The sequence below is a fragment of the Antedon bifida genome, chromosome 1, assembly GCF_963402885.1.
Source record: "Antedon bifida chromosome 1, ecAntBifi1.1, whole genome shotgun sequence".
NCBI lineage: Eukaryota > Metazoa > Echinodermata > Crinoidea > Comatulida > Antedonidae > Antedon > Antedon bifida.
The window spans coordinates 11,742,946-11,756,296 of NC_136226.1; the positions used below are offsets into that span (position 1 = coordinate 11,742,946).

The window sequence follows — 13,351 nt, forward strand, 5'->3', positions numbered from 1 at the left end:
TTGCTTATGACTATATAAACTATGAAATAAACACAATATAAAACAACTTTTTGAAAATTATGTCTTTATTTAAGTCCCAACAAAATTAGCAAGTAAAGCCTCCAATAGTAACCCCCACCATAAATAGTAACTATAAAAATAAGTATTGACCCACTACTCTAATGTGAGAATAAAGAAATAATTAAAAAAAATAAAGACCCGTGGTTACTATTAGAGATTTTACAATATACGTGTGAATACAACCTTGTGGAATATCATAAAATAGATGTCTAACTGATGTATTTATAGTTTTCTGAACAAATTGGAATCGAAAATTGATGGAATATTATTTGTTCAATTACTGTAATAACAAGTGGTCCAATTATCAAAGAAAATGTCCAAAATGTTAAATATCAAAACAAAAAAGTACAAATAGTGTAATCATAATTATTTCAGCCTTGTATGGTAAGTAGAAAGTGGAAAATGTTTTTACAAATTTGAATATGTAATAGCAACCTGTCCAATTACAAGTTAACTAAAATGATCAACATAGCTTAAGTACAATTTCAGCCTTGATTTCATAGTCACCTATGATTTGATGATCAGTTGAGATAGAAATATTTTGTACAAAACAAGCAAATCCTAACTATAAATTGCATACACTAACATCGAAATTTGAAAAATAATAGTACATTATTGCTTTTGGAAAGTAATGGGTGAGTGAGCTTTTGTCATCTCATTTAACTACCAGTGTTTTTCCCTGTATAATTTAAATGACAGTAATAGTGAATTTGCATGGCTTTTTTATATAAAAAGAAACCAAGTATGGCTATAATTTATAAACCCCTGTAATCAGAACCTACAGTATAGATTGCATTTTACAAGAACCTGATCAAGTAAAATAAAAACATCGCCACAGGAAATCACACCAATGACCTTTATGAGATAGCAAAAGCTCTATACATATTATGTTTCTATAATTTAAATAATGTTTCACTTTTGCTCTTCATCAAAGTTCTGTGTGTGGTGGTACTTTTTCAGTAGATTCATTTACCTGAATAGAAACAAAACAAATCAATAACAAATGTTCTTGTTCTTTTTAACATCATTTTTGTTTTCCATTTCTGCACATAGTTCACTGAAGTAGACATTATATGCAGTTGTACTTGGTATCCAGGTATTAATAAGCCTATATAAAAACACAGCTCATACTTACTTCAAACATTGCAAAACGCTTTTCTAAATGTGGTACAAGCCATTCAGGTGATATATCTTGTACATGCTCTCCAAACCAATTCTAAAGACAATAAAGTTAATTGTTAAAACTTCATAATGTCAATATAGAAGAAAGTCACACAGAAAACTGAAAACAAAGTTGATGTCACAATTTATTATACAGATTATTATACAGAAATGCATACCTGAGAATGACCTTCAACCTTTGACCCTGAATATAATCTCACAGTTGGGTATGCTCCTATACTTGCTTTCTGGCACATTTTCGCATTCTGTTGACACTCAATCTTTCCAACGTTCACACGTCCTTTCAATGCTCTCGCAATACGTTCATATTTCGGTAAATAGTTCAGGCATGGTCCGCACCATGAAGCGTAGTAATCTACCAACCAAGGCTCTTTACTACGCATTACTTTTTCTTTGATGTTTGAATTGTCTAAAGTCACAACCATTGATGGCATAAAGGTGAACGACCAGCCTAGTAGAGAATTTGCATCCCGCATGAAGTTGTTATATTGCCTGAAAAATCAAAGACGGTACAAAATTACCAAATAATCATATTCCTAGCTATTTAGTGATTATATTCTTTCTATAATTCATTACATTTAACTCCCTCTAAAACAATGAAAGTTCAACATACTGGACACCAGCAACACCACGTTTCCCCGATGGGTAAAGTCGTATCGTTGGCCAACTATGTATACCCTGTTCATTACAAATATCCATGTTTTTGGTACAATCAACAGTTCCAACATTAGCAGAGCCATTTAACATCTGAAACATAAAAATTGGGCATTAAGTTATAATTTCATAGTACTTATCCAAAATGAAAGGGAATTGGTGGAGGAGAATGTGACATATTTCCCAACTGAGATGATAACTTGTGATTATCAGCAATATATAATAAAAACTACACTTACCTTTGCTAGTTTTCGCCACTCAGGAAGTAAGGCCTGACATGGTGGGCAGGTTGGTGAATAAAAATCAACTAACCACATCTCTGCCTTCTTTTTCTTCTTGATGAAATTATCAAAAAGGCTTTTATCCAAGTTTACTACAATTGGCTTTAGTGTATCCTATAAAATAATGATAAACTATGATAGCATTCCTTAAAATAATATACTGTGCAGTATTTAGAAATAAAACTATAAATAAACCTTAGGTGCAAAAAAATGGCATACTAACAGTAATAAAGACAATAAATAAGTATCATTTTAAACTAGGCCAACAATTACACAAAATACACATACATAATACATACACAGTGAACTATAAATCAAAACATATACAAATGTAATCATTACTTTAATAGAAGGTTATGTGTTTAAATAAGGTAAACAAAGTTACTTTTTCTTCCAAACTTTCTATATGTGATTTCAAAATAAATTGGGTTTAAAAAAAAAGACAAACTTACCTCAATAAAACTTATGATGTCATGAGCTGGACTGAATCCTACATGCATGTGCGGTTGACTAGCATTAAACATTATCGTTGTCGGATACGAGCGTACGTTATGCTGTTGGCAAATAGCATGATGCACTGTGCAATCAACAGTTCCAAAGTTGATATTCAACATATCACGAGACACTTTACGGAGTTCAGCCATTAACTGACGACAAGGAGGACATTGCTAAAAAAGAGAGTTATTTATACATTTAAGTTTGATACTATAGTGCACCAGTTTCTTAAGAAAAAGATAACATTTTTATTTAAATACTGTATATTATTGTATACTGCTACTTACAGGCGAGAAGAAATCAACAAACCATGGCTCCCCACTGTTAACCACTTTGTCAGGAAAATCATCTGGACCGAGCATATGTAATTTTGAATCTGCACTCTCACGTGCAAAAGCAGCTATGTCATGAGCAGTCATTCGGCCTACAAATAGAACAAATTTATATAGATAAAAATTTGTTTTTTTAATTGGAAACGATCGTTAAGCTTAAATGTCTTTCTCCATTCCTCACACCATTATTTTCTCTTATAAAAATATGTTTTAACAAAGTTTAAAAGGCTATCTAGAGTAGCAGATATTTGTTCTACCTGAAGACCAAAATTATACCAGTTTTATGTTAAATTTAAATGCTCCAAATATCAGTTTTTAAGGGGAACAAGTTTCCTGTAGTAACAATACCATACCATGATGTATTTCGTATTCTCCTCCTTGCTTGAAAAGTACAGCTTTTGGAAAATGTTGCCCTACAATGTAAAGTTTGCTACAAAGTGCCTCCTGAGCATTACAGTCAAATGCACCAACCTATGCAAATATAAATAGGAATTTTAATTGTGATAATACTAAGCTTATTATTTTCTTAATTAGATTATGTTGATAATTTACAACAAATCAGTCATTTTGTGTCTTCCAGAGTCAATATAGCATCCTTCTTTGAGCAGTGAAAAAACCCCCTTACCCCCGGTTTTACATGTTTTATGTGGCTTGGTATATATAGTATGTTGATTAATTTAGTCATGTATGGTAAAGCAACCAATTTTGCCAAGTGACTCAAAATAAATTCAAAATCTCACCGTCATCTTATTAAGAAAGAATGGTAATTTCTTTGGTTCTGGATCGTCTGTGTCCTGGCCCTTAGTAAAGTATACTAATAGAGGTTCAGCTCCTTCTGCAGTTTTCAACTTTTCTCTGCCAGCCTACATACAAAATATATAACAAAGTATTACTAGCGGGAGAATAGATGCAATGTGTCTTTTTAAAGCTCTGTCTACACTATCAAACTTTATGTGACAGAAAAATGTTATGTGCCCATATATGGACATAATGATGTCATATCACTACCACATTTGGGCATATCACTACCATATTTGGACATATCACCACCATATTTGGACATATCACCACCATATTTGGGCACATCTTTTTTTTTTGTCAAACTAGTTTGATAGTGTAGACGAGCTTAAGATAGTGGAATTGGTGTAGATTTAAGTGAATTCAATTCACCTTTGAAATACAGATTTGGGAATAAAAGACATAAATGAACAATACTGCTTTTATCAAACATGAAGTTGCTTAAACCTTACCTGTAGATCCTCATAGGATATTGAAGGAATTCCAGGTAGCAATTTAAACACCTGCTTAGCAACTTGCTTGGGCTCATCTATTTCCAATTCCTAAATAAAGCACAGACAATTTTGATTTAGGAGCTAATAAATTTTAGATTGGTATAAATTAACTTGTTATTACTTATATATTATACTTTTATACCTACCTACCATAAATGTATTTTTTCTATCAAAAAACCAACATACTTACTGTTCTTACGGCCTGACCAACTTTCTTGCCTGTCTCGTAGAACATGATTGTACTTTCTTCAATTTTAAGTTTCAAACAGAGTTTCTTTGACGCTGTGCAATCAATTGTTGCAACGTTGACAACTTTGTTCTGAAAAGAAATTTGAGATTATTGTATCTATTATGTATGAATCAATCTTGATGTACACGTCTATGACCAGCTTGAACTACTACTACTTTTCTCCCACTGTATATCATCACACTGTTATGAAGTAGTTGTTGAGACTACTTAAGACTGGATATGGAAGCTAATAGACACTAGTCTGAACTTATTCCATCCAAAACAATCAAGACACAGGTCAACACTGAATTGCAAACTAAACTTACCAAAATTGCTGAAAATTTTGTTTGATCCACCGATTCAAAACAATTAGCAGTAGATAGCTCCTTACTTTCTCTGTCATCTTCTACAAAATATACAAAATAAATATCTAGTCTCTACTAATATTTTTAATATAGCATTACTATTATATTTACTTTCTTACACATGGATATAAAAGTCTATAGCACAATCAACATATACATACCAATAGGTGAACCACAGTAGTTTACTACCCATGGTCTGTTTTTATTTTCTTCTGCTAATAAAATTTCCTTAAAGTTTCCTGAAAAACAAATCAACATTTCAGTATTGAAAATAATGTATAAAGCTCTGTCTACACTATTAAACCTTATATGACAAAAACATGTAATACATGCCCATATATTGACATGATGATGTCATATCACTACCATATTTGAGCACTAACTTTTTTTGTTAAATGAGTTTGATAGTGTAGAGGTAGCTTAACAAATACACACAATAGTTAATCAAATAATGTTGATATTGTGAATCCCTTGTCACAACTAACCTGCAAAAAGTGTGTGTACAGTTGATTTGACCTGCCTTAGAGCATGTTTAATAAGAGCCTGCAGCTTTCGTGACCCTGTGTACTCTTCATTCTGTGATGGTTGAACAAAACACAATTATAAACATTTAAATAAAATGATCACAAGTACCTTAATGTAGAAATGATTGTCAATAAGTGTTCTGTTACTTTTGTGGTAATGTGTTATATTTGTTGAGATTTTATTATGTGGAGTTCTATTGAATATGTGTATATGAAAAGGGAACTATAGAAATGATATATAATTAAGAGAGTCCAGGGTAAACAGTAATTCTTGTACATTAATAACAAAATATTGTTCACTTAAAAAATAAAAGTATGTATATATTACTTACAACTGGATACATTTTAAGTGTTGGGAACTGACGAATACCCTGAGCTGTGCATAATGGGTTATCGTCCCAACAATTAACGGCTCCAATACGAACAACACCCTCCAGTTCTTTTGCAAATTCCCGCCACTGAAAAAATAATATAGATGATTCGATTGAAGTATGTTATGTCAATAAACTCAACATGGCCATAAAGTGGGTACAATCAAAAAGTATCTGTATGAATTTACAAAAGAGTAACATTCAATTAATGGGACACTTTAGAAACTCTAAGAACACATAATATTGCCCCTTGAAAGTGTTTCTATAATAGGGTTATCCCAAAAAAAAGGGTTCTATTGTTTTTTTTAATAATTAAATTTTATCTTTATGTAGGAAAAAAGCTAACCTTTGACCTAATAAGTGCCTTACCGTGGGAGCAAGATCATGACAATGATGACAGCGTGGAGAATAGAAATTGACAATCCAAAAATCTTCACCAAATACGGATTGTTCTGAAAAAACAAGTAAATATAGTACTATAAACAATCAAATCAGATTATAATCTTATGGCTTACTCTTAGAGTTTTTATGTTGTGTGTTTTACTAAATAGTACAATTTTTTTGGTGTTGTTAATGGATGGTTAAATATAATAAGAATGAACTTACCAAAATCTGTTTTACTTAAGGTAACAATCTCAGGATCTTCATCATAAAGACCTATAAAAAAGTATTACAATTTTAAAAGCACACTTTTACGCTATGTATATATTTTACATGCTTAATTTCTACTTATAGAAGACAATTACTGATCACTCAACCAATAGTTTGAATGCTTTGTCTCATAGTGATAGACAATCATGTATCCTGTTTCATTGAAAACCATATTTAACACTTAATCCATGACTTAATATACACAATGTCAGGTTGTAAAATTTTGTTTTAATTACTAAAACTGATCTACTAGTACGATATTTATTTCAAAAGAAGTACTTTTTTATTATTATTTTTTAGCTTAATCAGACCTAATCTTTAGCAATTAAAATACTGAAATTACACAGCACACTTACCAAATTCTGTTTTGTAAAACTGCCAGCTTTCGTATTTTCTATATCCTTGGTTTTGTTCATTTAGACCCTCCTCCCCAAACCTGTCATACTTTTCTCTTAAGTCAGAATCTTTTAAGACTTCATAAGCTCGATTATATCTTATAAATTTTTCATGTGCGTTTGGATCATCCTAAAAATATCAGTAATTAAAAAAAATATGTTAGTAAATCATTAAAATATAAGATGGATTGATGAAAGAATGGAGAAGAGGTTAAATAAAAAATGAATTACTTTTTTAATGTTGATCATCATGTATTCAAATCACAAATTAACAAAACCATGGCTTTGGTAAATAATGAGAACATCTGAACAATTCTTTAATTGATAACATAGACATGTCATTCAATCATCTTCATTTTAACATAGTGCAGTAGTGAAATTAGGGAATCATCAACACACTACTGTATTAATAATACAATATATTCTGCATGCTCACCTTATTTTTGTCTGGATGATGTTTTAAAGCAATCTTTTTAAATGCTCGTCGAATGTCACGTTCAGTGGCATCACGTTCTACGCCGAGTAATTTATAAAAATCTTCGGCTGAAACTAAACTACACAGTAATAATACCAATAATAGACTAACAAAAAATAATAAATTAATTCTTCTTGTTGAACTCGTCGTCGACAGCCCAATCAACATTTTTTTTTCAGTTGTCTCAATAAGATTTGAGAAGTAATTCAATCATATAATTTAGCCTGTAAAATAAAAAAGTAGAAAACATTTTAGAGTACAGCAATTAATTTACTACTAGTACTCTATGGCCTAATAATGGTACAGTACTATCAATGCATAATAAAGTGTTTTGTAGTATAATGCTAGTATTTGAAGTAAAAACTTGCTGTGACCCCAGATGCATAATTTGGGATGGTGGTGGGAGTGTGAAGGGAGAAATACGACAACTACATCCTTGGACCTTACCTACCTAGGCCTAGAGTACCAGCTACCTCCTGTTGATGTAGTTTGTAGGTCAGGACCTAATTAGGCTAGGCCTATGTCTGGATTTCTTTCCAGCTATTATTATTGATTAATTATAATAATAGACAATAGGCCTTAATAGCTTATATATAGGCCCTAGAGTAAAGTAATAGTATACTATGCAAGTACTACTACTACACTACTACTCTAGGCTAGGCCTAGGCACCGGTTACCATTTACTAGGGTGAAGGATCATCATCATCTCCAGTAACGGCGCGGCCGGTACATCACATACACACACAGCAGAGCAGCAGCAACGCACAGCCTCGTCATAATATCATGAATGAACTAGCTAGGCCTAATAATGGTCTAGGCCTCTATACCATCGCCGGTTGTTTCTAGTAAAATCGTATTCTCACATAAAGACAAACTTACCTTGTTATGTAGTGTAATGTGTATTAAATATTATAGTAAACGGTGTGTGGTGGTGACTTTGTACTCTATCTCACACGTCGGTAGGCCTACATGTGGTGTGTTGTTATTAGCGAAATATGGCTTCTTATAACATACGCATGCGTACATCTTCCATTATAAAGACTGACGTGTCACTTTTACTGAAGTAGTATTGTATTTTTGAGCACTCACAATGAAATGTATCACACCCCTCTTTGTTAATGTTTCTGAAGAATTAAGTAGACCTACGTGGAAGGTGGTGATTATAGTGCTTTAGTACAGTGATTACTGGAAACCAAAATGACAAAATGACATTATTAAGATCACATTAATCTAATTCCTTTCCATTCCTAAAATCAATATTTTTTCAGTTTCTTTGCTTCTTTTATAATTTCGTCGCACACAGCCAGTTTTTGTTCTATTTCAAGCATTCGAATTTTAGTATGAATGAGAGAAATCGCATTTACAAATTTGTCATCAGACTGTTCGTTTTGTGGGCCTACATTAACGTCTTTATTACAAGGTTTTCTCCGGGTACTATCTCCTTCCATGCTTAAACGGGAGTGAACATGACATGCACACAGCGGTATATGCAAATTATGCATATTTAATTATTCATGATCGGCGCCACCATGTGTGAATGACGCAAGAATCACGTCCCTTTGTCGTTTGTGCGCAATAACATAATAAATACAGTGAGTAGAGGGCCCCCTCCTGCTCCTCAATGATAAAGGCCCATCACTAACGATATCAATAGATAAAGTATGCATTAAGTTTTCTAACATAAAGTAAAAGAAATCTAAAAAAGCTGTCATCCTATAACTATAGTAAAACCATGCTTCCTTTGCAATAATATCGTGAAAATACAACGATTTTATTGTTTTTATTGATCATGACGTCATTTGATTGGGTTTAAACAAACATTATTTTATCAAAGACAGTATAAATGAGTAGGCCTATTCTATAGTTCTAGAAGGAAAACCTGTCTAATTTCTTTTGTTTTATGTGAGAAAAATGCATGCTTATCATTTATCGTCGATCGTTATCGTCCTAGTGTAAATGGGCCTTAAAGGAACAAGGACACTTTTTATGTAACATAGGCGCCACCAAGAAGGAGACACTTTTTTTTTTACTATAGGCCTATTTATTGCCAGGGTGATCTATCCAGCAATTGCTAATCATTAGAGACCCTCAGAGGTTCACAAGATAAACATTATACACAAAGTCTTATTACAAGTCATCAAGTGTTTGAACCTGCATTGCTCCTTAATAGTATGGAATTAATATTATAATCAATTATAATATTATTAATAATAAACATATATAAAAGTAAAGTATATATAAAAAGCAAACGGTGAGTGACAATGAATAATGTGAAACTCCATCAAGTATAAATACGTCTAAGTATTAAAGTCTTCATATTATTGACCACATCGATTTAATTATACTAATATTTGTTGATATTGACAAAACGTGTTTACTAACTTCCCAAGTACATACTTACAGAACCGCCGGACAATACAAAAATATATTAGATTATACTTCGATATAAGCTCTGTTTTCAACACAATATCATTAATTTATACACAGTCAGACTCAAGTAAATAACGTTTGTGGATATTATGCATAATTAAGATGAAAATGGAAATAATTATGATGAACAATAACAAAATCAATTGAATATGTATAGGGCCTATATATTAAAAAGCATTACATTTCTTATTAGAATATGAGTGTTTACAAAGTAAGGCACATTCGTTGCTAACATGTATCGATTTTAAATGGAACCAACTTGTTAGTGAATATAAGTAGTCATGATTGTATCAAAAGCATTACACGACAAAACGACACGCAGAAGTTTGTGCTTTTGAAGAGATCACCATGGCGTCGTACTATCTTATCATTGCGCTAGTGTGCATGATTGCTGTACGTGAATCTGCTGGTTTGTGTGCGGGTAGGTTTGAAATTTCATCGAATTACACTCTCAATTCAAGTGAATTAATTGTTAAAGAAACTAATGAAAGACTACTGCACGTTTGCGCAACAAAATGTTTGGGCGATTACCGTTGCGTTTCGGCCAACTACGCAGAAAGCAGCAAGCTATGTCAACTATTAACAGTTATTGAAGAAGGGGACAACGAAGCGTTAACATCTGATGATCAATGGACTCATATTAAACTTCTTCGCTGGCCGGTAATCTTTATATTATTTTTTCCAACATCACCGACTTCTATTACCACCACCACCATCATCATCATCATGACCGTTCTCCTCAACAACATCGTCATCAACCTCTGATAACACATACAGTTATGTATACAGTATGACTTTACAGCATCATCATACGAAATAAGAATTAGTGAAAAGGATCTCTAGATTTTATTTCTTAAGGATTTCTTTAGATGCTCCAATAAATATATTTTCGAGCTTTCGTTGAATCATCAAAACAAATTCTTAAACTAGAATTACTATTGTGTATCTATTAATGAATAGGCCTATACTATTATTTTATTTTTTTTTAGGAAAGTAGCTTTAGAAACAGGACTATCATACCGACATTGACCGAGAAAACCAGAGGATTCATCAGTTTTGGATACAGTAGTTTAATGGATACATACAACCGTACATCCAGTACAGATGACATCACCATTCAAAACTGGAATTCTTTAACATTTACCAATGTTAACCTCGCCCGATATGAGACCACTGTGGAATCTACAACCGCCCCGACAGCTGCTACGGCGCCGACTACCGTACCAACGACCAATTCCACTGTAAATGAGTCTTCTTTTGATGCTCAACAACCAGATATCTATTCTGTAAGTATGGTCCAAACCAATTTCTATTTTGTAAAACGAAAGAGAAATCAACTCACCAAACATTCATGGCAACTTACATTGGTTAAGTAGGCTAATAGTTTACGAAACAATTCAAATTTACCTGTTTACCAGTTATTGAAGAAGGGGAAAAGTGTAAACATCTAATGATGATCAATGGAATCATATTAAACATTTGACTGTGGTCAAATATCAAATAAATGCAATTAAATTAAGTGAAACGTGCGTAAACGTGAAGATTGAAGGTTGAGCATCAATAATCAAAAGGCATAACTATTATGCGCTATGCGCGTACCTATCCCCGTCTCGTGTAGTTCCCCTGGTAGTTCCCCTCGGTCATAATCCCCCACAGCGCCCATCCCTTCATTATAATATATCACAAACAATAACAAAACAATTGTTTTTGCTTTCAATAACTTAGTTCCTCTACCGTGAGTCAAATGCCACAGATGCAGAAATATCCTGGAAGTTTGATTTCTCGGATACTCTCCTTCGTGTTTTCAAACTGGTAATGAAAGGAACCGAGTATGATGGCGGGGGAAATATTACACACACTGTCTGTGATGAAGATGCATATTGCATCCAGGGTTTCGGTATGTATCTATCTATTGGTTTAAATTATAGAAAACTGTACAATTTGTGTCCATAACAACTTCCGTGGTGTTTCATGTGAATGGAAGATATTGCCATCTGCGACGTTGACGATGGTGGCGATGACGGCTATATTATTACTAGTGCTACCGTTTTGTTTTATATTCCAGGAGTTAATGTGGAAACATCCGAATTTGATGGAGCAAAGAGTCTGACCATCAATATAAACATGTCTGGTGATCCAGATCACTACCAACGTTTGTTTCCAGTCTCCATCTATGAACCTCAAGATACCTTCGGCTTTTCTGTGAATATCACTTTGACTGACGAATGTCAATAATCTTCAGAATGATAAATTCCTGTTGAATTGCATATAGCTACCGTACTTAACATGTATATTTTACATTTGTACACTTTACATTTATACTTTACATGTACGTGTGATGAGGATTTTCGCAGGATGGTTGCCGGAAGACTCCAAATTTCAAATGTTTATTCTTTATGTATGATAATATTATAAATTATAAATAAGTGTTTGTAAATTAAGAAGAAACGAGACGTCTCATTGCATGACACGTTTGAACGATGGGGATAGGTGGTACGCAGCGTTCGGAATCATCATCACTAGAGACGCAACGCAAGGACGTAGACGCAACGCAAGCGTGTTGACCAATGACAAGCGACAGTTCGAATATAATCCATCGCTTGTGATTGGTCAACTAACTTACGTTGCGTTACGTCCTTGTCTTGCGTCTCTAGTGGGAACCAAGCTTTACTAGAGACGCAACGCAAGGACGTAGACGCAACGCAAGCGAGTTGGCCAATGACAAACGACAGTAATAATCCATCGCTTGTCATTGGTCAAATTACTTACGTTGCGCTTACGTCTTTCCATTTCGTCCTATGGGAATCAAACATTAGTTCTTTTCCATGATTGCTAAACACAGTTGTATGTGACTCTCGACAAATGTTTTTAGGTTTCTAGAACCTTTGTGTAGAAATATACAAACATTAATTGTAGCTTAACTATAATAATTGTTACATGCAAGGCACAACAGAAGATATGACAATGGATAAGTAAAATCCATGGAGGTATTATACCACCTCTATGTATAATCTAATCTACGTTTATGCAGGATATGGTTATTATGATCTCATCAAATAACTTTAAGATGATTAAATTGGTTTTAAGATGAAATTCAAATGACATTTATCTTTAAGATGAAGTTGTAGTAACAATTTGTAACAATGTCGAACAAGTGTCTTTGACAACTTCATTTTTAGCAGTCTTCTAGGTGAAACAACCAGGCTATTGAACTACTCTAGTCTACAACCAATATAACATATATACTGTAAATACATAATATAGTTTATAATAGTAAGTGTATATCCTAACAGTATTCACTAAACCAGAAGGCAAGGCAGTCCATGACGTTTGGCTCAATCTCCGACGCCACTAGTTGTCAAAATTGAGGACCAATTTGAATTGAATATTCAATATAATTGCTAAGTTGATGTTTATAAATGAGGCCCTACATTTTATTTCCATTTATGAGTGATGTCGTTTGTTTATGAACAGTATTGCCGTGTGAAACTAAAATTATTGGTAGGGCCTAATTTTGTTTAACCATCAGATACGCATAATCAATCATTACCGAACACCATGGCGCCCAATCACAGCACAACAATGTTTACCTTCAGGTAAAAAATTATCGCATTT

General features: G+C 33.1%; 2 protein-coding genes across 3 annotated transcripts; one reads left to right on the top strand and one right to left on the bottom strand.

Annotated features, from left to right (window-relative positions):
* Positions 1 to 47: 47 nt before the first annotated feature.
* On the bottom strand, positions 48 to 8,749 carry LOC144842233 (dnaJ homolog subfamily C member 10-like). Its single transcript, XM_078698648.1, has 20 exons — positions 8,186 to 8,749; positions 7,268 to 7,530; positions 6,793 to 6,961; positions 6,392 to 6,442; positions 6,155 to 6,237; positions 5,747 to 5,872; positions 5,376 to 5,466; positions 5,052 to 5,129; positions 4,852 to 4,931; positions 4,487 to 4,615; positions 4,255 to 4,344; positions 3,745 to 3,867; positions 3,358 to 3,475; positions 2,960 to 3,096; positions 2,630 to 2,845; positions 2,136 to 2,291; positions 1,856 to 1,989; positions 1,401 to 1,734; positions 1,196 to 1,276; positions 48 to 1,033 (listed from the first exon to the last, which is right to left on the bottom strand). The coding sequence occupies exons 2-20, from the start codon at positions 7,472 to 7,474 to the stop codon at positions 989 to 991; spliced, it is 2,448 nt and encodes an 815-aa protein (XP_078554774.1). The 5' UTR covers positions 7,475 to 7,530; positions 8,186 to 8,749; the 3' UTR covers positions 48 to 988.
* A 1,266-nt stretch (positions 8,750 to 10,015) lies between these two features.
* On the top strand, positions 10,016 to 12,829 carry LOC144836782 (uncharacterized). Of its 2 annotated transcripts, XR_013611395.1 has the most exons (5): positions 10,016 to 10,396; positions 10,726 to 11,022; positions 11,462 to 11,633; positions 11,802 to 12,041; positions 12,089 to 12,829. XR_013611395.1 is itself a non-coding variant. In XM_078691676.1 (4 exons), the coding sequence occupies exons 1-4, from the start codon at positions 10,085 to 10,087 to the stop codon at positions 11,969 to 11,971; spliced, it is 951 nt and encodes a 316-aa protein (XP_078547802.1). In that variant the 5' UTR covers positions 10,016 to 10,084; the 3' UTR covers positions 11,972 to 12,829. The 2 variants fall into 2 exon arrangements, 1 of the variants encoding a protein (XP_078547802.1); XM_078691676.1 differs by having other exon boundaries at positions 11,802 to 12,829.
* The last annotated feature ends 522 nt before the right edge of the window (positions 12,830 to 13,351 follow it).